The sequence below is a fragment of the Zalophus californianus genome, chromosome 13 (genome assembly GCF_009762305.2).
Source record: "Zalophus californianus isolate mZalCal1 chromosome 13, mZalCal1.pri.v2, whole genome shotgun sequence".
In the NCBI taxonomy this organism is placed as follows: Eukaryota; Metazoa; Chordata; class Mammalia; order Carnivora; family Otariidae; genus Zalophus; species Zalophus californianus.
The window spans coordinates 7310748-7337867 of NC_045607.1; the positions used below are offsets into that span (position 1 = coordinate 7310748).

General features: G+C 44.8%; 1 protein-coding gene across 2 annotated transcripts in view; it reads right to left on the minus strand.

Moving 5' to 3' along the window:
• Window positions 1-23936, minus strand: part of GLE1 (GLE1 RNA export mediator) — a 28720-nt gene extending 4784 nt beyond the window's left edge. Inside the window, exons 1-12 of one of the 2 annotated variants that reach the window (XM_027616248.2) lie at window positions 23774-23936; window positions 19955-20176; window positions 16648-16758; window positions 12688-12836; window positions 12396-12456; window positions 11907-12161; window positions 6576-6807; window positions 4833-4945; window positions 4618-4687; window positions 2183-2325; window positions 1892-2082; window positions 390-519 (exon numbers count right to left, since the gene is read on the minus strand). In XM_027616248.2, the coding sequence (XP_027472049.2) occupies window positions 390-519; window positions 1892-2082; window positions 2183-2325; window positions 4618-4687; window positions 4833-4945; window positions 6576-6807; window positions 11907-12161; window positions 12396-12456; window positions 12688-12836; window positions 16648-16758; window positions 19955-20176; window positions 23774-23872 (1776 nt within the window). In that variant the 5' untranslated portion in view covers window positions 23873-23936. The remainder of the gene's footprint in view (window positions 1-389; window positions 520-1891; window positions 2083-2182; window positions 2326-4617; window positions 4688-4832; window positions 4946-6575; window positions 6808-11906; window positions 12162-12395; window positions 12457-12687; window positions 12837-16647; window positions 16759-19954; window positions 20177-23773) is intronic. The other variant, XM_027616249.2, reaches the window with a different exon arrangement.
• Between the last annotated feature and the right edge of the window lie 3184 nt (window positions 23937-27120).

Genomic DNA, 27120 nt, shown 5'->3' on the forward strand with positions numbered 1-27120 from the left:
TCTCAGGGTCATGAGATTGAGCCCCACGCTGGGCTAAGAACTTACTTAAATAATAACAACAACAACACCTGATACTCTTATCATTTAAATCACTCCTCTTCTAATAGAATCTTCTAACCTTAATGACTGGTTTACAACAGATTGTCATCTGGTAGACCCTCTTAGAAACCCAGTTCTTTAAAGGCTCAACTAAATCAAATAGCTCCGCTGGACCAAATTTTCCAATACTCAACATCAACTTCTCTAAAGCACACTTAGGGAGCAGCAACACACACTAAGTTCTCATGTAATGAGACTGCCCCAGTAGCAAGAAGGGCAATAGTCCCCGTGGACAAAATACACAAATACCGTCTGACCTCTCACTATTGATAGCAGGCATTTTCTACTACCTCTTGTCGGCTTCCATATGGCCACCGGAGCTGGATGATGGCAGCGTAGAGTCGGATCATCCCAGACATGCGTTTTAGAAAGTTGTCCTGCTGTTCCATTTTGGAGTCCTTCACTTGGTAGCCAAGCATCCTGTGTGGAAAGAAAAAATTCAGTGTGACAAGGCCAAAGTGAGGGTGACAAATCACGACTTTTTATGGATAAAAGGAACAATCTAGTCCTATTACATTTAGCATTATTATTAGTATTTTTACTAGCACTAGTACTAGTTTTTTAAAGTAGACTCCATGCCCAATGTGGAGTTTGAACTCGCCACCTCGTAATTGAGAGCTGCATAATCTACAACTGAGCCAACCACACGCCTCAATTTTTTCTTTTTTAAAGTAAGCTCTAGGCCCAACATAGGGTTCAAATTCATGACCCCAAGATCAAGAGTCGCATGTTCTACAGACTGAGCCAGCCAGGTGCCCGTTTTTAGCATTATTCTTACTACATATCATTATTGTTACTACATATCATTATCTCTGCAGAATATTTTGTTTACAAAGCAAGCCTATTGACAATCACATCTGTGTATCACATAAGCCCCGCAAGGTAAACTCACAGGATTTTTTTTTTTTTTTAAGATTCCATGTATTTATTTGACAGAGAGAGCACACAAGTAGGCAGAGCAGGCAGGCAGAGGGAGAGGGAGAAGCAGACTCCCCACCGAGCAGGGAGCCCGATGCGGGACTCGATCCCAGGACCCCGGACCACGACCCGAGCCAAAGGCAGATACTTAACTGACTGAGCCACCCAGGCGTCCCAGGATTTTTTTCTTTTTAAGCATTTTATTTTTAAGCAATCTCTGCACCAACGTGGGGCTTGAGCACATAACCCCAAGATCAAGAGTTGCATGCTCTACCAACGGAGCCAGCCAGGCACCCCAAAAATCACAGGACTGATGGATATCATTACCCCCATTTGCAAACAAGGAAAATGATGCTCAAGGAGCGTAAGTGACTGACCCACTTTGCAAATCATTAAATGATGAAGCAGGGCACAATTCTAAAACCCCCGGATTCTAGATCCAGTATTCTTTTCCCTAAACTATATTAATTATTGCACCTGATTCCACAAATCCCAAAGCAGCCAGTCTGTATGAAAGACACTTGATTATCTGATAGAACATTCCAGGTATATATGAGCAGCTATGAAAGGAGGGAGGATGAACCCCAGTTCTTTTTTTTTCTCTTAAGATTGTATTTTAGAGAGAGAGAGAAACAGAGAAAGTGCACACACGAGCAAGGGGAAGGGCAGAGGGAGAGCGAGCATCTCAAGCAGACTCAGTGCTCAGTGCAGAGCCCAACATGGGGCTCGATCCCACAACCTTGAGATCGTGACCCGAGCTGCTGAAATCAAGAGTCAGATGCTTAGCCAACTGTGCACCCAGACACCTCCAAAGCCCAGTTATATTTGTATTTCATTCAGCCCCTGAGGAGAGTGAGGAGAAAAACCACCTCACCTCTGATAGTCTTCCAACGCCATTCCCTCCTTGAAAGCCGGGTAGAAGGGAACAGAGTAGGGACACTTCCTGTGGAGGTGAGCAAGAATGAGGTCGCCCACTCTGGGGTGGAGCTCCCAGATTCCAGACGCCACAACTGCAATGGGGAACGCCGCTTCATGGTGAGAGGCCACCTCCTCCTCTCCTTGTTTCTGGGGGGAGCAGAGACAGGGCCACATTAGTTACTATGAAGAGAAGCTTAAAGGCTGAGCCCCAGCCACCCCCCATACCTCTGGCAACAAGGATTCTCACCACAAATTTCTCCGCCAGCTTGTACTGGACAAAGTCCAGGCCCTGTGGGTTCAGGGTGACGGACACGGAGCGCCCGCCACACTGAACGGGTTTTCCAGAGAGCAGGCTGTGGATCTTGTCAAAGATCTCCTTCAGCTTTGAGCCTGGGTATGGCAGAGATAAAGTTGGTTAAAAAAAGACTCAACTGCAGACCACTCTGCTTCTCATGATTGCAGTAAGAAGGCCTCTACAAAAAATCCAGCCATACAGCCCTGCACAAGGTCAGAAGCTAAAGCAAAATACTGTTGCAGAAAAACATATGACATGCAAATAAAATATGTGTTGTCTGGGGTGCAGAAGTTCATGAGACGTGGTACTATTTCAAAGGAATTCCTTGTTTGGGAAGGAACACATTCTGAAACTGACACACAGAGCGGGAAACGGTACGGAAACAGGTGTGGGATGGCCACAGATCCCATGCGGCCGACATCCCAAGAGGAGTCATTTGCAGGGCGCCTGGGTGGCTCAGTCGTTTGGCGTCTGCCTTCGGCTCAGGTCATGATCCCAGGGTCCTGGGATCGAGCCCCGCGTCGGGGTCCCCACTCCGCGGGAAGCCTGTTTCTCCCTCTCCCACTCCCCCTGCTTGTGTTCCCTCTCACTGTGTCTCTGTCAAATAAATACATAAAATCTTTAAAAAAAAAAAAAAAAAAAGAGGAGTCATTTGCATCTCTGGGAAAACCCTTCTAAAGGATCTTCCCAGCTCTCAATGACTCCCCCTTCTCTGGGACCTGCCTCCTTCCATCTCAGATACACCGCGGTGGGCTCACGATGGCTTTATTTGGATTCCGGATCCTGTGTGCCCCGGCTCCGAGCTGGCTACAGTTTGATGAGGAGTGACCAGCTGAGCCAATCAGCCAACTGAATGAGTCACCTCCTAGAAGTGGCTGGCCCTGCAATACACGTGCTCATGAACACCAGGGCCTTGCACCTGCTGAGTGGTCCGAAGAACAGTGGTCTACCTAATATGAGAGATGTGCAGAGGGAAGATGAGAGAAAAGGTTCCTAGGTTTTCTAGCTCCTGAGACCTAGCCCCATTCCTGCCAGGAGGTTCTGAGAAACACCCCTGTAGCTTTAGAATAAATGCCCTTTTTTTTTGGCCTCAGCAGATCTAAACTGGTCTCCATTACTTAAACCTTACCGAGATACCAAAATAGTAGCTCCCACCCCTGCTAAGTCACACTTCAGTACTACTTTACTGATGGTTTCAAAGGACCAAATTTCCTATCAACCCCTTTCTCTGTGCTGTTCCAGTTAGGAAAAGTCAGCTCCCAACCCTCTGCCTGGCATGGCCTCCCACATCCCATATGCCACACCAGCACCAGAGAGATTTAAATTCTGCTCCAAATCTAACCACTCATGGATGTCTGCCTTTCAAGAGGCAGGAATTAGACCATCCATTTCTCCGTACTCAACACATACTGAGCACTGACTCTAGAGCATGTCTGCATCTGGCTCTTCAAAGACTTAACCATGATAGTGCAGACAAAGGAAACATAGGAAATATGCCGTAAAGTGAAGAACAGCAAAACTAGAGCCTAATCAGAAGTGAAGAATGAAACAGGACTGGGGACACTGAGTAGAGCAGTGAGAGGGTGGCGTGGCTGTCAGGTCAAGCTCACGCCCATTGCTGTTGGGAAACAAAGGAAATGGCACTTTAAAGTCTAGAAGGTGATTCATGTTTATTTATTTACACCTTGCCCTGATCCAGAGAGAACTTCAGGCAGCGGGGTGATACATAAATTCTGTCATAGCATCTCTCATGGTCAAGAGCTGCAACTTGTTTAAACTTTCTAGGCAACAAGTGAGTCAGGGGAACCAGGACCCAGGCTAAGTCAGAGCAGATTTTCAGCTGTTCACACTCGCCAGCCACCGGGCAGCACAGCTTGTAACATGGAAGCTCCCACATTTAGAGCTCTATAAAAACGAACCGTTGTTTCTGAATGAGAGAAAGAAGGGTCTTTCCCCTGTCTAGTTCTTCCTCTCTAAGCTCAGTCTCTGGAGATAACAGGAAGATGTTCTAAAGTATTAAGGCAGGTCTCAAGCCTGGACAAGCTAGTGTTACAGGACAAAAGCAAAGAATGTGAGTCACATCCCAGCTTCCCAGAGCAATGTTTTCAGCAGAGATTTTCAACTTCAGGTAAGAGCCTTCCTAAAGAATTTACTGTTAATATGCAACTTATTTATAAAAATCGAGCCAACCAACACATAACGATTACCTTCTACATGTTGAAGAAGAAACAAAGGAGAGTAAGATTTAACTTATACATGCCTGATCCAATGTCACTTGTTTGAACAGACTCTGTCTACAGGAACCTTACATGTGAGTAGATCTGGAGTCTTAAAAAAAAAGTAACAAAATGAAGCAAAGGGCCACGTTCTTAACTCCTCTGACCAACCTGCAATGGTGGAGATTTGGCTCACTGGGATGGTGGCAGCCTTCTGGAGGTCCATCTTTATCTTTTTGGCCTGCCAGGAGAGAACAGTGAAAGAGCAGGCGGGTAGATGCCAGTAGGATGGGGGAATGTGACATGCTAGAGACATTCTTTTGGGACAGGAGGCTGTTCACAGCACTACCAGGCCCAGAGGGTTCCCAACCTACAGCCCTCCCTACCTGACTGTCTTTGCTGTTGGTCAGTTCCTCAAAGGCCAACACGCACTGACTAGAAGCATCCTGAAGCTGTTGGTACCACTGCATCGTACTATCCTGTACCTTCACCTGGAGATCTGAGAAAGAAAAGCGAGGCTTTCGTAATAGCTAGCATTCACTCAACGCTTTTTCAAAGAATATATATTTATTTAAGTAATCTCTTCCTCCAACATAGGGCTCGAACCCACAACCCAAAGATCAAGAGCCTCATGCTCTTCCGACTGAGCCAGCCCCGGTGCCCCTTTGCTGAACACTTAAAATGAGCCAGGCACTGTTCTAATCAGCTGATATAAATATTAACTGATTTCATTGTCACAACAACCCTATGAAGTAGATACATTATCTTCATTTTCCAGATAAGGAAATAGGCGTAAAAAGGTTAATTTGCCAAAGTCACGTGGCCAGGAAGTAGAAAAGCTACATTCCCACGGATCTGGCTCCAAAGCCAGCATTCTCAACCATTATGATATACTGATCCTTTTATGTGTTAAGTGAGCATCTATTGTGTACATATTTATTTTACCCTTGATCTTAGCCAAAAGGCCAAAAAGCAATCGTGCATTATTTTAAAAACTCAGAGCAGCTGGGGCACCTGGGTGGTTCAGTTGGTTAAGTGTCTGCCTTTGGCACAAGTCATGATCCTGGGGTCCTGGGATTGAGTCCCGCATCAGGCTCCCGCTTAGGAGGGAACCTGCTTCTCCCTCTCCCTCTGCTTATGCTCTCTCAAATAAAATCTTAAAAAAAACAAACAAACAACCGGGGAGCCTGGGTGGCTTAGTCGTTGGGCGTCTGCCTTTGGCACGGGTAATGATCCTGGGATCAAGCCCGGCGTCGGGCTCCCTGCTCAGTGGGGGGCCTGCTTCTCCCTCCCCCTCTGCTGCTCTCCCTGCTTATGCTCTCTCTCTGTGTCTCTCTCTGTCGAATAAATAAAATCTTTAAAAAAACAAAAACAAAAAACTGCATTTAAAAAAACAAACAGGGCGCCTGGGTGGCTTAGTTGGTTGGGCGACTGCCTTCGGCTCAGGTCATGATCCTGGAGTCCCGGGATCGAGTCCCACGTCAGGCTCCCTGCTCGGCGGGGAGTCTGCTTCTCCCTCTGACCCTCTTCCCTCTCATGCTATCTCTCATTCTCTCTCTCTCAAATAAATAAATAAAATCTTAAAAAAAAAAAAAGATTTAAAAAATAAATAAATAAAAATAAAAACACACACCAAAAAACCAAAAACCCCAAAACCCCAAAACCTCAGAGAAGCAAAACATGGGATAATACATCTACTAGAATGATACAGAATTTCAAGGGCGCCTGGGTGGCTCAGTTGGTTAAGCGACTGCCTTCGGCTCAGGTCATGATCCTGGAGTCCCTGGATCGAGTCCCGCATCGGGCTCCCTGCTCAGCAGGGAGTCTGCTTCTCCCTCTGACCCTCCCTCCTCTCATGTGCTCTCTCTCTCTCTCTCATTCTCTCTCAAATAAATAAATAAAATCTTAAAAAAAAAAAAAAAGAATGATACAGAATTTCAAGTCCTCATGGCTAGTGTCTGGCTCCGCATCAACCAAACTGAATGTAAATTCAATAAAAATTCAGTACGGAATTTTACATAATGTAAAAGTTCTGGTATATTGTCCTGAAACTTAACACCGTTATTTAAACACGTTCTTGTTTCCTTTCACATGCTGGGTTAAAGGACTGTATCCACGCCAACACCCACCTTCATTCTGTTTCCCTCCTAGGCCCTGGCTGGGAGCTGGGGTCTCTCGGGGGACCTCCGGCCCCTGCTGCATCTTTGACTCCTGCCGCTTTTTGTGGGCCACCTCCTCATCCTGCCTCCTCTTGGCTTCACAGGCCTTGGCGATCTCCTGCTGCAAGCTCGTGAGGAGGTCCCGCATTTCCTGCAGGGCTCTCTCTGCCACAGCCTGGTCCTCTGCTGTGGGAAAGCCGTTCTGTCAGGGGGACAGAGGCAGAGCTTAGTGTCTGTTCCCTAGGCACCTGTGAAGCTGAATCACAACTTACACACAAGTCAACAATTTCTAAATTGGAACCGTTGCACCAATGAAGTGCCCACGTTCAACACGATGATACCTACCGCTTCCTGTTCTCTTAAAGGTGATACTGATTTACCATCACATCCATAGGCAGACCTGAGCAAGGATGCTTCCATGCTCTCACCAACACTGGCTGAGATAAGTTTTTGAAAGTTTGTAACAATAGTCTAGATAAAAATGATATTGTGTTTTAAATTTGCATTCCATATATTAATGGTGATTTTAAACTTAATTTTAGGGGGTGCCTGGGTGGCTCAGCTGGTTGAGCATCTGCCTTCAGCTCGGGTTGTGATCTCAGGATCCTGGGATTGAGTCCCATGTCTGGCTCTCTGCTCGGTGGGGAGTCTGCTTCTGCTGCTCAGCAGAGTCTCCCTCTGCTGCTCCCCCTGCTTGTGCTCTCTCTGTCAAATGAATAGATAAAATCTTTTTTTTTTTAAAGATTTTATTTATTTATTTATTTGAGAGAGAGAGAGAATGAGAGATAGAGAGCACGAGAGGGAAGAGGGTCAGAGGGAGAAGCAGACTCCCTGCCGAGCAGGGAGCCCGATGTGGGACTCGATCCTGGGACTCCAGGATCATGACCTGAGCCGAAGGCAGTCGCTTAACCAACTGAGCCACCCAGGTGCCCCTAGATAACATCTTAACAACAAAACAAAACAAAACAAAAAAAACCCAAAAAACTTAGTTTCAAATTTACCAATTGTATTTCTCCTTTTACAGCTGCCTGTCTGGTCTTTCCTCAGCTTTCTGTTAGTGGAATGGAGATAGAGAGTGATTTATTTATCCTTTTTCCCATAGATATAAGAACTCCCTCTGTAGCAAGGACATTAAATTTTGGCCTGTTATAGATGTTAAAAATATGTTTCCTAAGTTATAATGCGTCTTTCAGTTTTGTGAACTCATATCTATTGATCCTTCCCATTGCTATGCCTCCAAACCTTAACATAATTCAAATATTCACCTAGATTTTTTTCACTAAACATGATTTATTTTTGTCTCTTTGACAAAGATTATAGAGTTAATCAGATGAAAGAATGGTACAAATTTAATCTTTACTTTTTAAATTTTATTTATTTGACGGAGAGAGAGAGAGAGAGAGAGCACAAGTTGGGGGGAGCAGGAAAGGGAGAAGAAGGCTTCCCACTGAGCAGGGAGCCTGATGCGGGGCTTAATCCCAGGATCCTGGGATCATGACCTGAGCTCAGAGCAGACACTTAACCAACTGAGACAACCAGGTGCCCCTTAATCTTTACTTTTATGGTTCTAATTCATCTTTTCCCCACTGATCCGAAATGGTACTTTTTAAAAAAAAGATTTTATTTATTTGAGAGAGAGGGCTCACAAAGTAGGGGCAGGGACAAAGGGGAGAGGGAAAAGCAGACTCCCCGCTAAGCAGGGAGCCTGCCATGGGGCTCGATCCCAGGACTCTGAGGTCATGACCTGAGCTGAAGGTAGATGCTTAATCGACTGAGCCACCCGTGTGCCCAGATCAAGAGTAGCATGCTTTTTCTACTGAGCCAGCCAGGTGCCCCACGTATTCACTTTTTTTTTCTTAAAGATTTTATTTTTAAATAATCTCTGCAACCAACACAGGGATTGCACTCATGACCCCGAGATCAAGAGTCACATGCTGGGGCGACTGGGTGGCTCAGTCGTTAAGCGTCTGCCTTTGGCTCAGGTCATGATCCCAGGGTCCTGGGATCGAGCCCCGCATCGGGCTCCCCACTCCGCGGGAAGCCTGCTTCTCCCTCTCCCACTCCCCCTGCTTGTGTTCCCTCTCTCGCTGTGTCTCTGTCAAATAAATAAAATTAAAAAAAGAAAAAAAAAAGTCACATGCTCTAGAGACCGAGCCAAGCAGGTAACCCTAATTTAAATTTTTTTTTAGATTTTTTTTATTATTTATTTATTTGACAGAGACAGAGACAGCGAGAGCAAGAACACAAGCAGGGGGAATGGGAGAGGGAGAAGCAGACTTCCCGCCGAGCAGGGCGCCTGGGTGGCTCAGTGTCTGCCTTTGGCTCAGGTCATGATCCCGGGGTCCTGGGATCAAGCCCCACATCAGGCTCCCTGCTCGGCAGGAAGCCTGCTTCTCCCTCTCCCACTCCCCCTGCTTGTGCTCCTGCTCTCGCTAGCTTTCTCTCTGTCAAATAAATTAATTAAAAAAAAAAAATTCAGTTCTTCAGTCACAGTAGCCATATTTCAAGTCCTCAATGGTTACATACAGCTAACGGCTACTGTATAGCAGAGCATAAATATGGAACATTTCCATCACCACAGAAAGTTCTGCTGGATGGCACTGTCCTCAAGTTACCAGTTCACAGGAAATACAGGTAATAAAGAAACCTAACGTAATATACCACAGGGTTAGGGTTAGCAATTGCATTCTGGAGTTTTCCAGAATGTAGAAAATTTTATAGAACCAATGATCCAGACTCTTTGATAATTAAATGGCAAGGAAAAAGAAATAAGGGATGTAGAATCTTGAGATTCAAAGACTTAAGAGGGGCGCCTGGGTGGCTCAGCCATTAAGCGTTTGCCTTCGGCTCAGGTCATGATCCTAGGGTCCTGGGATCAAGCCCCACCATCGGGCTCCCGGCTCCGCAGGAAGCCTGCTTCTCCCTCTCTCACTCCCCCGGCTTGTGTTCCCTCTCTCACTGTCTCTGTCAAATAAATTAATTAAATCTTAAAAAAAAAAAAGACTTAATTAAGAGACATAGACCAAAAGGTTGAAACTTGTGTAAATGTTAATGTTCCAACCAACTGTTAAAAAAATTTTAGGGGAGGGGCGCCTGGATGGCTCAGTCGGTTAAGCATCTGCCTTTCGGCTCAGGTCATGATCCCAGGGTCCTGGGATCGAGCCCCACATTGGGCTCCCTGCTCAGCGGGAAGTCTGCTTGTGAATTCTCTCTCTTTCTCTGTCAAATAAATAAATAAAATCTTAAAAAAAAAATTTAGGGGAGCCTGGGTGGCTCAGTCGTTAAGCGTCTGCCTTCAGCTCAGGTCATGATCCCAGGGTCCTGGGATCGAGCCCTGCATCGGGCTCCCTGCTCCGCGGGAAGCCTGCTTCTCCCTCTCCCACTCCCCCTGCTTGTGTTCCTGCTCTCGTTATCTGTCAAATAAATAAAAATCTTAAAAAAAAAAATTTTTTTTTAGACAGGAGTGCCTGGGTGGCTCAGTCGGTTAAGCGTCTGACTCCGGCTCAGGTCTGATCTCAGGGCTCCGTGCTCAGCAGGGAGTCAGCTTGTCCCTCTGCCCCTCCCCCTGCTTGCGCATGTGCTCTACTCTCTCTTTCAAATAAATAAATAAATTCTTTAAAAAAGAAATTTAGGGCGCCTGAGTGGCTCAGTCATTAAGTGTCTGTCTCCGGCTCAGGTCATGATCCCAGCGTCCTGGGATCAAGCCCCGCGTTAGGCTCCCTGCTCGGCAGGGGGCTTACTTCTCCCTCTCCCACTGCCCCCCTAACCCCCACTGGTGTTTCCTCTCTCTCACTGTTTCTTTCAAGTAAATAAATAAAATCTTAAAAAAAAAAATTTTAGACAAGTGGAAAAATTTGAACACTTACTAGGTATTTGGTCATATTGTTTTTTTTTTTTTTGAAGATTTTATTTATTTATTTGACAGAGAGAGACACAGCCAGAGAGGGAACACAAGCAGGGGGAGTGGGAGAGGGAGAAGCAGGCTCCCTGCTGAGCAGGGAGCCCGATGCGGGGCTCAATCCCCAGGACCCTGGGATCATGACCTGAGCCTGAGCTGAAGGCAGACGCTTAACGACTGAGCCACCCAGGTGCCCTAAATTGTTTTGTTTTTTTTTTTTCCAGATGTGATATTAGTATTCTGGTTCTGTTAGCAAAGAGTTTTATCTTTTAGAGATACATACAAAAGTATTTTCCCAGATGAAGTTACGTCTGAGATTCACTGTAAAACCATTCGGGAGAGGGCATGCAGCTGGAAGGAGAGATGAAATAAGACTGCCATGTATTGATTCTTGCTCAAGCTGGGAAATGGCTGCATAAAGGTTCATTATGCTGTTCTAATTCTGTGAGGTTTGAAATTTTACAAAAGGAAAGGTAAACAAAAGCTATAAAACGAATTCAAAGGGAACGATAAACTATAAAAATAAACTTCTGCCTCAAATATGATAAGTGCACAAAGTTCTTAATATTTAGAACATGTATCAACTAGATTTTTAAAACAAAAACTCACGTAGAAATACGAACTAAGGGTAAGAAGGTACAATTCATAAAATGTGAATTGCAGGGGGCTCCTGGCTGGCTCAGTAGAGTCAACAGAGCAGATGACTCTTGATCTCGGGGTCATGAGTTTAAACCCCATGCTGGGCATGGAGCCTACTTTAAGAAAAAAAAAAAGTTAAAAAAACAAACGTGAATTGCTACAAGCTTTGGGTAAGAATCAAGAACCTTAAAATTCTTTGACCAAGTAATTCTGTTTCTAGGAAATTTTCTCAAAGAAATACAAGTAAGACATATATAAAATAATATCACTACAGCATTATGCATGGTAGTAAAAATACAGAAACTTAAATGTTCAACAGTAGGCATGTTTTTTCAAACGATTTTTGTTAAGATTATATGTGGAAAGTATCCAATTCTGACAAGTTCATCAAATAATACTGAATATCTGCTATGTGTCACGGTAATACTTGCAGTTTTTAACACTGCTTTAATTAAAAACATCAAAATATCGTTAATGGTTATAGTAATTATGCTTTCAAAATACGTTAACTGAAAAAAGCAATGCACATTCCCATAAGGTTTTAACTTTTACCATAGCATTGCAGGTGCTCAATAAAATACTACTGAATGAACGCAACTATTTTGCAATCAGAATAAACAATTATCCGTTTAACCTAAGATAGGAAACTCGGTATGTACGAGTCCAATTTGGCATGGGGATAACTGCCCGCCCCCCCACCTTGTCAGGGAAGAAAGATGAAATGCTAACCGGGATTATCACAAGGTCCCTCCGAAGACCCTCACCTCAGATGTGGCCCGAATGATCCCTGAGACAAGGCCACACAGCTGGTTGCCTCGGGTCCGGAAGGCAGACAGGTCAAGCTTCAGCGCGTCTTTGTGCGGCTCAGAGGCATCCAGCTGCTGGTTGAGGTGCAGCACCTCCTCCTGCAGGGCATAGAGGCTCCGCAGGCGAACCTGGCCTTCTTCCCTCCGCAGCCGTTCCTGCTCCACCTGCTTCAGGCGCTGCTGCTCGGCCTCCCGCAGCTTCAGGTTGAGAATCTACACGAAGGACAGTCCTGTTACCTCTCTCCGAGGCGTCCCTGGGCCTTCTCTTTCCACATCCCCCAAGCCTTATGTGGGCTCCGTATGTTCACAGATGGGTCCACAGCCCAAGGTGAGTCCTATGGAGGCACGATGTGGGCCAGGTCCTCCTTGCCGGTCGGCCAAAACCCGACTTTTGTCAGGTTCGAGCGAGACACAGAAAAACCCACATGGATTCTCCCAGGCTCTGACCTTTGCTCTGTGACGATGCTCAGCTTTTAGTTTCTCTTGGTGCCCCAGGGCTTCTCTGGAGCTGCGCGAGAAATGGCAGGGAGGAGCAGTCAGGAATGCTTCCTAAAGATGTCTTACCTCACCTCTCCTAAAAGCCTCCCTTTTCTTTGTGATACACTGGTCATCTTTCTAGGTCATAAGCTTTTCTGGCTAATTTCATTTTGACATTTAAGGCCTCAGAAGTCCAACTCTTTCCCTTTGGGTTTCATGTTGGGAAAGAGGTGCCGCTGAGCACACTGAGGGTCCCACTCACCTCTTCTCCATCACTTCCCGTAAGTCCTGGAATTCTTTATGATGTTTCAGCTCCTTCCGTTCATCAAAGCGCTTCAGTTGTTCAGATGCCATCTCGGAGAGGGCTCGCACCTTCCTCTCCTGCTCCTCCTGCCACTGCCTCAGGCCCTCCTGGAAAGGGTCAGCACCTGCTCTCTGTGGCTCCGTTAGCACCTTGCTCAGTCACCGTGGGGTACCCCCCGTCGGTCCTTAGCTCCAGAGACACTCGAGGGCATGGAACCAGCTCCTTATTTCTCAGAAGCTACACTCGAGTTGCATCTCCCCTTTGGGTGGATGTTTAAACTCAGCTGTTTTGGAAAGCTCTTCCAATTTGCCCCATTCAGTTCATGTCACTCCAATATCAGCTGAGAATGAACAGGTATTTACCAACATAGTGTCAAACAGCCCTGCGCGTTTAAGCCTCCATCCTGTGCATTCTGATGAGGGTTTCAGAGTAACCAACAGAAATTCTCACTCGAATTCCATAAACATGCTATGCCCATTCCTATCTCACTCCTTTCCTTACCTTAGCATCTCTGCCTCCATCTCCCCGCCCCGACTTCCACTTAGGAAAGTCCCCTTCCTATATCCCTAAGGGTATCAGGTATTCCATTTATTACTCATGAGAGTACTCTCATATGGTTTTTAAGGGTGATGTGACATTTTAACTATCAAAATTTAAAGTGTATATATCCTTTGAAACTAGTTTAATTTTAGAAATTTATCCTGAGGAAATATTTGCAAGCGTGTGCAAAGGTATTTGTACAAGGATGCTTACAGCAGCCCTGCTGATGATGGCGATACATTTAAAATAATTTAAAGTAACTAAGGATCGACTAGACATATTACAGTGGGTCAGACTAGAGAATACCTTTCAGCCTTAAGAAGGATGAGCCGCTGTATACAGCAAAATATATTGTGAAGACACTGTGTTATTCTATTTTAAAGCTTCCAGTGCAAGAAAGCAAAGTGACCACAAGCATATATAACCTCTCCTCTGAACCTCTGTTTAAAGAGAGCTGGGAAGGAAAAAAAGACTCAACAATAGAAAGCACATGGAATCATCAGCAGGGAAAAACTTTCAACACGCTTCTGGAAGATAGAAAGTTTCTGTGGAGGAATGTGGACTGACAGAGCAGGGCTGAGAAAACGTGAGGATGCACGCACACACAAGCAGATTACGCCTCTCGGGGAGACAGCCAACCTAGCAGAACCTCAGAGAGGCTCCAGATTGAAAAATGCCAGGTCTGAAATCAGGTGAGGTTCATGTGGCCGAAAACAGAAACATCAGCGGAATGTTTATGGACAAAATAGTCAACCCTCGCCCCCACCCCGAAGCCATGAGATCAGAACAGCCAACAGCCAGGTACGTGTGCTGTCGTGATTTTTTTAAAATATCTTTTCACGTGCTTCTTTGCCTGTATCTTTGGTAAAGAACCTCTACTTTGGCCCATTTTGTACTTGATTTGCTTTTACTGTTGTGTACTATGTAATGATTTAAAAAGAGATCTGCACATTCTCTGACACCCTCCCATCTCCTCCACTTCAACCTGAGCAGGGCTTCAAGACTGCCTTGACCAAGAGAACGAGGGAAAGAGAAATAATGTTACACAACTTTTGAGAAAGGCCACACGGCTCCAGGATGTTTGTTCTCAGAACCTGAGCTCCGTGCTACGAGGAAGCCCCAACATGTGGAGAGGACAGACGCCGCAGCCAACGCTAACTTCAGCTGCTACCCAGGTGACAGAGAAAGCCTTTGAAACACCTCCGGCCCCAGCCGCCACACCCGCACGGCCCTAAGTGAGAACCATCTAGTGGAGTGGGTTGACCTCCAGAAACATGAAAGACAGTAGTGACATGCCAGGGGTGGTTGTAAGCCACAAGTTTGGGGCGATTTATTACACGATCACGCATACTCCCACCCCCCCAAAAATAACGGAGAGTTCTTTCCTATAACAAAATGAATAAACTGTCCGGAGATAACTGGATCGGCTAGCATGGAGGCTGGTATTCCAGAACAATACCCTACGAATGCTGACACTCAGGAAGTTCAAAAGCATTATAATCTTGTTCCTGACTATGCACCTGGAAGCCTTGGTCCAACCACTGGCAAAGAAAGGTCATGGTCATTAGCTATTTGAGGAAACTGTGTACCCTAGGAGATCAAGGTGAACAAGTGGAAAATAACGAATCTAGAAGAAACAGGTATTTCAAAGAACACAAATCTAAAAAAGGACTGTAGTATGATATGAGAATAAAATGCTCTGAAAAAAAAAACAAGTGGAAAATAAGAGAAAGCTCATGAAAATTAAACCCATCATTTAAAAAATACATAAATACGTGTCTTTTCAAACAACAATGGAGGGATAAAATAAAGAAATCTTCTGGAAAATAGAGAAAGACAAAAGGAAAATGAGAAAAAGAATAGGAGAAATAGGGAATTTATCTAGGAGAGCCCATCTCTGCCTAATAAAAGTTCCCAGAAAGAGAAGAAACAAGGAAATGGAGAGGGAGAGAAACTAATCAAAGGGAAAAAACTTTCCCACAGATGAAGGACCTAAGTCTTCAGCTGAAAGGGCCCCACCTCTCCAGGATCTGACCACTCCTCACCGTGCACACTCGTAGCACCTGAGTGGAAGCAACCATCGCCTTTCAGAGTATAACGGCTTCTACCTACGTTGTACCTACTGCTCTTGTTCACTCCTACCTCTCCTCACCAGTGCAGAAGCCCCATAAGGGCCTCAATTCTCATCTGCTTTGCTATTGTCTCTAGACCTAGAACAGCATCTAAGTGCTCAATAAGCATGTGAGAGCTTGACAACTATCGGCTGACTCAGTGAATGAATGAATGAGGGTAGACGCCGGAAGACTTTCACTTTATAAACTCACGTAACCTGTAGAAATGTTTACAAAGTCACGCATTGTTTTTCTAATTAAAAAATAATAAAGTCAGCTCTTTGGGCTCAGATCTAGTTGGTGGTGACATGGTGAAAGGCCCCCAGAGGGTTGGGATCCTCTGTAAATACGGGAGCCGTTATGGTGCCTCCCTCAGGAAAATGGCGGAGAAAACTGAAATAAACCAGCACGACAAGTACACGTGCTCCTTCTGTAGCAAAACCAAGATGAAAAGACAAGCTGTGGGGAGCCGGCACTGTGGTTCCTTCATGAAAACAGCAGCTGGTGGGGCCTACAGCATTTGAAACACTGCTAGCCTATAATAAACGGCTTACTTTATGTACTGAAATTACATGGGTTTGTTGTTAAATTTATGAATTAGGTGTTCCAATTTCTGTTGCCTTAACTTTGCTTTCTCAAAAGGCTTGGGAATTAAAATCCTTCTAACTTTTATTGGAAAAGCATGAAAAAATAATAAAGTCCAAATAAACTATTAAAATAGTGTTATTCCTGGGGCGCCTGGGTGGCTCAGTCATTAAGCGTCTGCCTTCAGCTCCCAAGGTCCTGGGATTGAGCCCCGCAGCGGGCTCCCTGCTCGGCGGAAGCCTGCTTCTCCCTCTCCCACTTCCCCTGCTTGTGTTCCCTCTCTCGCTGTGTCACTCTCTGTCAAATAAATAAATAAAATCTTAAAAAAAAAAAAGTGTTAATTCTTTCCTCCGGAGGCTGTTAAGATCCATCTTCTCAGTATAACGTTACTGACAGGCCCCAGATCACCTTCAAATTCTGAAGAAGTAAATGGAAGCCAGGAAAGTCTAAGTAATTTTCTTGAAGTCATATGTAAAATAGAAGAGCTAGGATTTGAACCCAGATCCCCCCTCAGAGAGCTCACTTGTGACTGCTCTGTTACACTATCTCCCCAAATGAATCGGGAGCTACTAGCACGGGGGCCACGATGATTAGCATGAGGTGGACATCCATAATGCCTGAAGAACTGCATTTACAGGTGGCTCCCTCGGGTCAAGCCTGCCTTATTTCGTGGGTCACTTACTGTTCCTCTCATCCTGTGCACCAGCTCATACATTCGGATGCAGCCTTCCACTTTGACCCCCCGGGAGGACTGAAGTACCATAGGCTCTGTATGCTGGGACTCATGTTTGCCCTATATACACAAAAAATGGAAAAATTAAACATTTCAAGATGGTAAATTTGGTGTTATCCCTTCTAGACGAAAACCACATCCCTACTTATGAGCAATAACCATAAGAAGAAGAATAAAACAATTTAGGTTAGAACCAGTGTGCTTGGGCGCCTGGGTGGCTCAGATGGTTAAGCATCTGTCTTTGGCTCAGGTCATGATCCCAGGGTCCTGGGATCGAGCCCCGTATCAGGCTCCCTGCTCCTTGGGGAGCCTGCTTCTCCCTCTGCCTCTCTCTCATGCATAAATAAAATCTTAAAAAAGAAAAAGAAAAAGAAAAAAAAGAACCAGTGTGCTTTTCATGATGTTGATCTTGTTCCAACTGTTTTCCTTAGTAAAGGAAATAATAAACTATATTTATATAATAATATACAAACCAATAAATGATTTCTTGCTTTGGACAGTTCTTTTTTTTTGCTTTGTTTGGGGCACCTGGGTGGCTCAGTTGTTAAGCGTCTACCTTCGGCTCAGGTCATGATCCCAGGGTCCTGGGATCGAGCCCCGCGTCAGGCTCCCTGCTCTGAGGGAAGCCTGCTTCTCCCTCTCCCACTCCCCCTGCTTGTGTTCCCTCTCTTGCTGTGTCTGTCTCTGTCAAATAAATAAATAAAATCTTAAAAAAAAAAAAATTTTGTTTGCTTTTTTGATTTGCTTGTCTGTTTTGATCTACCCAGCAAACTTCTCCCCTTTCTTCTGATGTGTCCATTTGTGCTGAGGTGGTTTGAATGGAGCAATCCCAACCCACATCCTGTTCTTCCACCCTCCTGCGTCAGAGGTAATCATGTGACCAGCCTACCAATCAAAGTACTCTATCGGGCCCCCCACCCACCCTGTGCCCCAGCATCTACTTCAAGAATGAGGCTTATGACCCAAGCTAGGCTAGGCCAGACTCCATCTCTGAACTTTTCTGATGGAGTTATCTGGAAAGGCTTAATACTTCTGGAGATGCTAATCTAAGAAGATATGTGTCTAGGGTTACTAATGGCCAATTTGCCACAGGGAATCTATATAAACAATAAAACTAAGAAGAGTAAACAGAGAGGAGAGGCAAAGCCCCGTATTTGGGTCACTGGATCAAGTCAGAAATGATGTAAAGCAGAGACAAGCAGAAAGTAGACTGCCTGGACTGACCCGATTCTGAATGCATTTGTAGACTTTATGGTTATATGAGCTAATTAATTAATTCCTTTTTCTCCCTCTTAGTTTTGCTTAAGCTAGTTTAAACTGGGTTTCTGTTAAACACCAAAAATTCCTAAATGACACAATAATCCATTATGTGAAGCCATCCAAAACTTTATTTAAACTTCAAGAATGGTGGCACCTGGGTAGTTGAGTCGCCTAAGTGTCTGACTCTTGATTTTGGCTCAGGTCATGATCTCAGGGTCCTGGGAACAAGCCCCACGTCGGCTCTGTGCTTGGTGGGGAGTCTGCTTGAGGAGTCTCTCCCTCTGCCTCTCTACCAGCTCACGCATGCTCTCTCTCAAATAAATCTTTAAATAATAATAAAAATAAATAAATAAACCTCAAGAACGATGGAATTCTCTATCTGGAAAGGAACTCAGCAATGTGGCACAGTACCAGATTTCCAGATGAAGAAGCTGAAGCATAAGGAAGATGCCTGCCCACTGGCATGCCACAGTACTGGCAGGATTGGAACTGAGAAGCGCTCATAGAAACAGAAATCTTTTTTAAAAGATTTTATTTATTTGTTTGAGAGAGAGCAAGAGAGAGAGAGAGAGAGAGAGATTGAGAGAAGGAGTGGGAGGAAGGGCAGAGGGAGAAGCAGACTCCCTTCGGAGCAGGGAGCTGGACAAGAGACTTGATCCCAGGACCCTGGGATCACGACCTGAGCCGAAGGCAGATGCTTAACCAACTGAGCCACCCAGGAACCCCAGAATTTTTTTTTTATTTTAAAATAATTCTAATTCACAGGAAGTTGAAAAAATAGGTAGAGGGAGGCTTGTGCCCTCTTCACCTAGTCTCCCCCAATACTAACATTCAGGAATACAGTAAATATTAAGAAGAGTAAACTGATGTTGGTACAAACCACAGTACTACTTCAGATTTCGCCAGTTGTACAGGAATCCATTTGTGTATGTGTACCGTTCTATGCAAGTTTATCTCACGTGTAGATTTCTGTAACTATGGCACAATGAAGGTACAGAACTGTTCCATTACCATAAAGCTTCCCAAGCCACACCTACCTTCATACCTCTAATCTGTTCTCTATAATACTCTTATTTCAAGAATGTTAAGTAGATGGAATCATACTGTATGTTCCTGTATATTTGTATATACACTACTTCTGGAAGTATATCCCCACCCCGCCCCCCCCCAAAAAAGAAAGAAAAGAAAAGAACGCCACCAGTAACAATTTAACACTTGTTAAGTGGGAGAAACAAAGGCAGGGACAAAATAGAATCAAAAAGAGAAAAAAAAAGTTTTTTTTTTTTAAAGATTTTATTTATTTATTTGACAGAGAAAGACACAGCGAGAGAGGGAACACAAGCAGGGGGAGTGGGAGAGGGAGAAGCAGGCTTCCCGCTGAGCAGGGAGCCCAACGCGGGGCTCGATCCCAGGACCCTGGGATCATGACCCAAGCCGAAGGCAGACGCCCAACCGAGTCACCCAGGCGTCCCTCCTTTTTATTTTTTAAACAAATTACAATTTTTGTTTTACAAATTATAGAACCAATGATAAGTTACATACGTCTGGAGAACAGGTATGAAATTTACTGTAAGCCTCCAGCAGCCAACACAAAAAGGGAGACCTCATGAGTTAAACTCATGCAATGGTCATGAGAAAAAAACCAACCAATTGCTCATGAAATTGCTATTCTTGGTACCAAGAACAGAGGGGACTCTCTCTCTTAGCTCTTCGTTAAGAGGACACTGCATGATGTAGTGAATGGAGTCCCTATGACAGCCACAAGAGTCATGATCTTTCCCAGGGTAAGGTCACTGTTGTCTGACAATGTTAAACACTTCAACTTTTTTAAAAAAGATTTTTAAGTAATCACTACGCCCAACGTGGAGCTCGAACTCACGGCCCTGAGAGCAAGAGTCGCACACTCCACCACTGCATGAACCAGCCAGGGGCCCCTTAAACACTTCAGCTTTTCGGCCACCTCCACCTCCTGTCTTAAGCTGAACAAAAACCTTACCTCGGCTCCATCTGGTGTTGCTGAGGAGGATGGTGAGAAGGCAGGGGTTCTGCCAGGAGATCTGGGAACACAGGAAGGTTGGTCGAGGGTGGAAGTGGACCTAGAGGATGCTGAGGTCTCAGAGGAAGGTGGGTTCTCTTGTGTGTGGGGTAAGACATGGTCTACCACCCATCCAGAGTAGGAAGACAGCTTGGGAAGAAACATACATTCTTCCAAAACATCCTAGAGAGAAGAAGAGGGTGAAGCCCAACTTGCATGTCAACTGATTCAAGCAATCAAAAATAATTTTGGCCTTATTTTCCACTATCTGCCTTACTGGTTATCTAAGAAGGCCTGAATACATACATACATACATACACACACACATACCAAAGACCCAATCTAACTGTACTAACAATCAGAGATGGAGACTAAAAAAAAAAACAAAACAAAACTACTTTAAGATTTTATTTATTTATTTGACAGAAAGAGACACAGCGAGAGAGGGGACACAAGCAGGCCTCCCGTGGAGCAGGGAGCCGGATGCGGGGCTCGATCCCAGGACCCCGGGATCACAACCTGAGCTGCAGGCAGAAGCTTAACGACTGAGCCACCCAGGTGCCCCGAGAAAGTAGTTTCTTTTTTTGTAATTTAATTTTATTATGTTATGTTAGTCACCATACATTACATCGAAAGTAGTTTCTTGGTAATGACCCTGACTACCATCCTTTTACAGCATCAGACTAAATAACTGTAACCACAGAAAAAGGAATGACACACAAAGATGGTCATTAAAGCATATTCAAGGGGCGCCTGGGTAGCTCAGTCGTTAAGCGTCTGCCTCCGGCTCAGGTCATGATCTCAGAGTCCTGGGATCGAGCCCCGCATCGGGCTCCCTGCTCGGCAGGAAGCCTCCTTCTCCCTCTCCCACTCCCCCTGCTTGTGTTCCCTCTCTGTCAAAAAATAAATAAAATCTAGGGGTGCCTGGGTGACTCAGTCATTAAGCGTCTGCCTTCAGCTCAGGTCATGTTCCCGGGGTCCTGGGATCGAGCCCCACATCGGGCTCCCTGCTCAGCAGGAAGCCTGCTTCTCCCTCTCCCACTCCCCCTGCTTGTGTTCCCTCTCGCTATGTCTCTGTCAAATAAATAAATAAAATCTTTAAACTAAATAAATAAAATCTAAAAAAATTAAAAATAAATAAAGCGTATTTGAAAGCAATCTAAAACATCAGAATGGAAAAGAACACAGGGAATTTTGACCTAAGCTACAATATACACAATCAGGGGATATTAGTCATTTAAAAGTACTAAATGTGGGGGCGTCTGGGTGGCTCAGTCAGTTAAGCAAGGGTCTGACTCTTAATCTCAGCTCAGGTCTTGATCTCAGGGTCATGAGTTCAAGCCCCACATTAAAAAAAAAAAAAAAAAAAAAAAAGCACTGATTGTGAATCCTATGTTAACACCATACTTCAGATTCAAACTTTCCCCAGTTTTATTGAAAAATATTCAACATATATCACTGTATAAGTTCAAAGTGACAGTATGATGGGTTGATTTACATTAAAATATTAAACGATTACTACAATAGGTTCAGCCAACATCCATCTTCTCCTATAGATACAACACAAAGAAGAAAAGAAAAAAGGGAAAAGAAAAACTTTTCTCCTTGTGATGAGAACTCTTAGGATTCACTCTTAACTTTCCAATATAGCATTTAGCAGTGTGAGCTACAGTCACGTTGTACATTACATCGCTAGTACTTATAACTGGAAGTCTATCTTTTTTTTTTAAGATTTTTTTTTTTAAAGTAATCTCTACACCCAATGTGGGGCTCAAACTCACAAGTCCAAGATCAAGAGTCACATGCTCTTCTGGCTGAGCCAGCCAGGTGCCCCTTGGAAGTCTGTATCTTTTGACAACCTTCCTCCCATTTCTCCCGCCCCCAAGATTCAATTTTAAGTGAAAAACCAGGAGTATAAATAAATGTCTACAATTATATAAAATTTTAAAAAATGCTAATACACTGAAAGACATGAAAAATATGCTAGAAGTTATGCTTGGGTGACGAGTGACATATTTCTCCTTGTTCTAATTCCCTAGATTTAATTTTTTTTTAAAGATTTTATTTATTTATTTGACACAAGAGAGACACAGCGAGAGAGGGAACACAAGCAGGGGGGAGTGGGAGAGGGAGAAGCAGGCCCCCCGCCGAGCAGAGAGCCCGATGCGGGGCTCGATCCCAGGACCCTGGGATCATGACCCGAGCTGAAGGCAGGCGCTTAACAACTGAGCCACCCAGGCGCCCCAACAATGCATACATTCTGTTGACAAGGCTGCAGGCAAAAAGGCACGATCATGCATTGTTGACTGGAAGGCAATCTGATGCATACATAATGGGGGGCGGGGGACATCTATGTTTACCTTTTGACCCAGCAATCTCAAGTCTCGGAGTTTATCCTGAAGATACACTTCCCACACAATGAAAATAACACACACAAGGGTGCCTCGGTGGCTCAGTTGGTTAAGCGACTGCCTTCGGCTCAGGTCATGATCCCGAGTCCTGGGATCGAGTCCCACATTGGGCTCCCAGCTCAGTGGGGAGCCTGCTTCTCCCTCTGACTCTCTCCCCTCTCATGCTGTTTCTCTCTCGCTAATAAATAAATAAAATCTTTAAAAAAAAAACAAAAAGAAAAGAACACACACACAAGGGTACAAGTAATGGATTACAACTCAATGAATAAAACAGGAACCCAGGAGTACATGATGATATAAACAATTCATTAAACAGGGGAGAAAAGAAAGCTCTTCCTTACAGTAGAATGCCAACTACTAAGCGTAGAAGGAATGGTGGATATTAAAGAAACGCCATCTGGTTACCTCACAGGGGTGACTGATTCAGACAGAAACGATGAATGCCAACCATGGAGGTTTGACGAGTTAAAGGATACTAGTGTAATCTTGGATTACCTCCCCATAAGATACTAATCAGTTACAAAAGGAAAAATGCCCCATTTTAAGTGCAGCTATCTGGCAGGTAACAATGTGACCAGGTGATCAAGGTTAGGATTCCCAGTGTTGGGATGGGTTGCAGCATATGTATGCTTCCTGAGATGACTGAGAACACAGCATCACTTCTATGGTATTCCTACCAAATATGCACAACGTGACTCTACACCAGACAGACCCATCCTGGGATTCATCCTACAGAATTCAAGTTATGTATTCCCTAACACTGCCAGTGATAATAAAAGACAGGGAAATGCTTTAGAACGTGTAAATAGACAGGACAACATCGTATCTATAACTAATTATCAGCAACTTGGATACAGGAGCTATGCCTTAACCTTGTCTACAGCCCTGCAGTCTAGTGCATGGGTTTGCAAATTCTAGGTACAGGGACCAGGCCACCATTAAACTTTCCACGTCTGCCCAATGTCATCTAGAATTTTCGTCTTTTCAATAGGTTAGGTCATATTAGTCGTTCTCCGCTAAATCTCCTAGCACAAAAGACGTGCAGTAAATAACTGACCCCGAGAGGGTTGCTTTGACAACACAGCGGAGGTGCCTAACTCTGACTCTGACTGGGAGTGGCAATGAAGCCTTTAGAGAAGAGCACCTTTGAAATAAGAGGAGGTCCCTGAAAAGTTAGAAAAGGCAGGAGAGGGCAGACACTCTACGACACAGAGATGCACACACGGGAGTCAAGAAACAAATGCGGGTTGTCGGAAAAAACGCACGTGTTCCAAGCGCAAGACGTGCCAAGGGTTAGGGAACAGCAGGGTCTCGTGGCCAGGAGCCGGAAGGGCACCGCCCACTCCGGCCCCCCCCCCCCTCCGCTCACCTCGCCCCGCAGCAGCCAGTCGCGGTGGTAGCTGAGTCGACCTTTGTCGGAACTGCGCAGCGCCTGCAGAGTCTCCCAGCAGCGACCCTCAGACGGCATGGCTCACCTGAGGGAGCTTTTCAGAGTCTCCGCTTGTAACAAAACATGTCCTCGAATCAGCCGCCCGGAAACGGGCCCTAGCTTCCGCTTCCGGGGCACGCACGCAGCCGCGCAGCGCAACCCCGCCCTTAACGGCTGCGTAGCCCCGCCTCCGGCGCCGAGCCCGCTTGCCAGCGCGCTTGTGCGTAAGGTTTGGTCCCTATGCTACCTCTCTTGCTTGCCGCTAGGATCAGGATCTTCTGAAGGCTGGAGTCTCTGGATTGCAGAAATCCCAGTATGTTTTTTTGTTTTGTTTTGTTTTGTTTTTTGTTTTTTTTTTAAGATTTTATTTATTTATTCGAGAGAGAGAGAATGAGAAATAGCACGAGAGGGAAGAGGGTCAGAGGGAGAGGCAGACTCCCTGCTGAGCAGGGAGCCCGACATGGGACTCGATCCCGGGACTCCAGGATCATGACCTGAGCCGAAGGCAGTCGCTTAACCAACTGAGCCACCCAGGCGCCCCCCAGTATGTTTTGATGAGGATGTGGAGAAATTGGAACATTGCTGGTGGGCTCTAAAATGGGGCAACTCCTGTGGAAGACAACCTGAGAGTTCCTCAAAAGGTTAGCGTTACCATTGACCCAGCACTACTCCTAAGGGTATATGTATATACCCAAAGAAATGAAATATGCATCCACATAAAAACTCGAATGTTCGTAGCAGCATTACTCATAGTGGCTAAAAAGTGTAAACACAAATGTCCATCAACTGATGAGTAAATAAAATAGGGTGTATTCATACAATGGAGTATTATTTGGCCATAAAATGAAGTACAATGCATGCTACAACATGGATGAATCTTGGGAAACATTATTCTGAGTGAAAGCACTGGTCACAATATTGTATGATTTCATTTTTGTTAAATGTCCAGAATAACAAACATATCCTTAGAGACTTTGTTAGTGACTGCCAGGGGCTGTGGGGAGGGGAAAGGGGGAGTGGCTGCTAACTGGTATGGGCTTCATTTGGGGTGATGAAAATGTTCTAGAACCGGATAAAGTTTATAGTTGCGTAACTTTGTGAATATACTGAAAATGACCGAATTATACACTTTAAAGGGGTGAATTTTATGGTATGTGAATCCTATTTCAATACATCGGATAAGATTCACCATTGCTGGGAACCAGCTTTAACTGGGACTTTTTAGCTTTGGCAATTCTTTTGCCCATTTCGTGGGATCTCAGTTCGAGGTAGAAAGGAAACACCCTCTGGAGTTTGAAGTGTTATAAACATTTTCATTTTTTCATTTTTTTTTTTTTACAAACTCTCTGGACTGTTTGTAATAAAATACTTTACAAAGAAAAATAGACCATCGTTGAGAGGGTCCCAGCAATAGACTCCAAAAGAGGTGTTTCCCACCAGCGTTGTAAATAGCAGTGCCCTGCAGGAGGAATTTTTCATTGGTTTTACAAAAATACAAATGAGTTGTGCAGATATGTACCACACTGGTGTAAGCTTGCCAACTGTACTTTTTTTTTTTTTTTTTTGGTGGGCAGCAAAGTGAAGTTTATTGAGTGATAGTACAAAGCTCCCGAAGAGGGAGGGGACCCAAGAAGGCTGCCCCCAACTGTTCTTTCTTGGAAGATCTTTCATACATTGTAAGTTCTAGTCCATTTATCATTAAAGTTATGAAAACAGGCTTCGTATTGTGGCACTGGTAGCTGGTGCTTGTTTTTCAAATGAACTCCCTTGGCAAAATTAAAAGCTGGAAACTGCAAATGTCCAAAAATTTGAGGGGGGAAGGAGATTTTCTGAATCTCTAGATGCCTGTGTGGGCCCATTGTTTTTGAGGACATGGGGGAATTCTCTGGAGTTCATTGCCCATGAGTTAGAGTAGACAGAGGACAAGATTGGATCACCCAGAAGGCCAATAACAGCTAAAACAGAAAGGTTAGGGTTCAGCACAGTAGCCCATTCATTCACCCTCTAAGGAATGTGTTCTTTCTTTTAAATACAGGAAAATGTGAAGAGTACAAAAATAGCCCATAATCAGAAACCAACTAACAGGGGGCACCTAGCTGGCTCAGTTGGTACAGCACGCAACTCTTGATCTCAGGGTGTGAGTTCAAGCCCCATGGTTGGGTGTACAGATTACTTAAAATCTTTAAATTTTTTTTAAAAATAAGATCTTTATTTTTTTAAGATTTATTTATTTGAGAGAGAGAGAGCACAAGCAGGCAGAGGGAGAGGGAGAAGCAGGCTCCCCGCTGAGCAGGGAGCCCGATGTCGGGCTCAATCCCAGGACCCTGGGATCATGACCCTAGCTGAAGGCAGACACTTAACCGAGTGAGCCACCTAGGCATCCCCCAAAATAAGATCTTTATAAAAAGAAAAACCAACTAACATTTTAAAAATAGTAATATATACACATCCTGTCTTCTTCCATCCTATCCACCCCACCTGACACTGAGCTGTGCCTTACAAAGTGTGTTCTCCAGTCATCTCACAGGATTATGTTGTGAAGAAGGTGCACAAGGAAGGAAGAACCAACCTGGGCCAAAACGAAATGAGAAGCCTCACGTCCCAGGCACCAAGTACTTGTTTACTGGCTCTCCTGCAACATTTTCCTTCATCGTTTTTAGAAAAGGGAAGGGGTGGGTAAGGAAATCATCCAATGGAGCCTTAAATATTGATTATAAAAGCTTCTTATAAAACAACACACATATTTCCAGAATAAATGCATTCCACAGATACAGACCTGGCAAAGAGAAACAAAAATCAGTGAGATTGGGATTACACTTTGAAGAGGCCACTGGACATGGGCCCTGCAGCGTCTGTTGTGAAGTGCTTAGGGACAGGGTGGCCTCAAGGACACTCGAACATGAGGTTTCCAGCGGGCGTGGGAGGGAGGCGTTGGGGCAAACACCGTACCCGTGACAAAAAACAGCAAGTGAACATGCTTACAGCCCAGGAGGGGTGGTGAGGGCCTCGGCCTAATAGATCCTGCTGGTTCAGGGAAGAGAAAACCCAAGGGAGAGATTCCTCAAAAGAGGAGGGCTGTGAGGGAACTGGAAGAAAAAGTTCAGATCATTTTCTCTGGGAAGGAAGGAGCAAAGTCATGGTGAGTTAAAATCGGGTACCCTAAGATTAGTAGATTTATGGTGTGTCAAGGTAATTAATTTCCATCAGATGACTCTGTCAGAGGGGAGAAAGAGAAAACTAAGTCATTCCTGTCCCCCACCCCCACCCTCTTGCTGCTTTAGGGACTT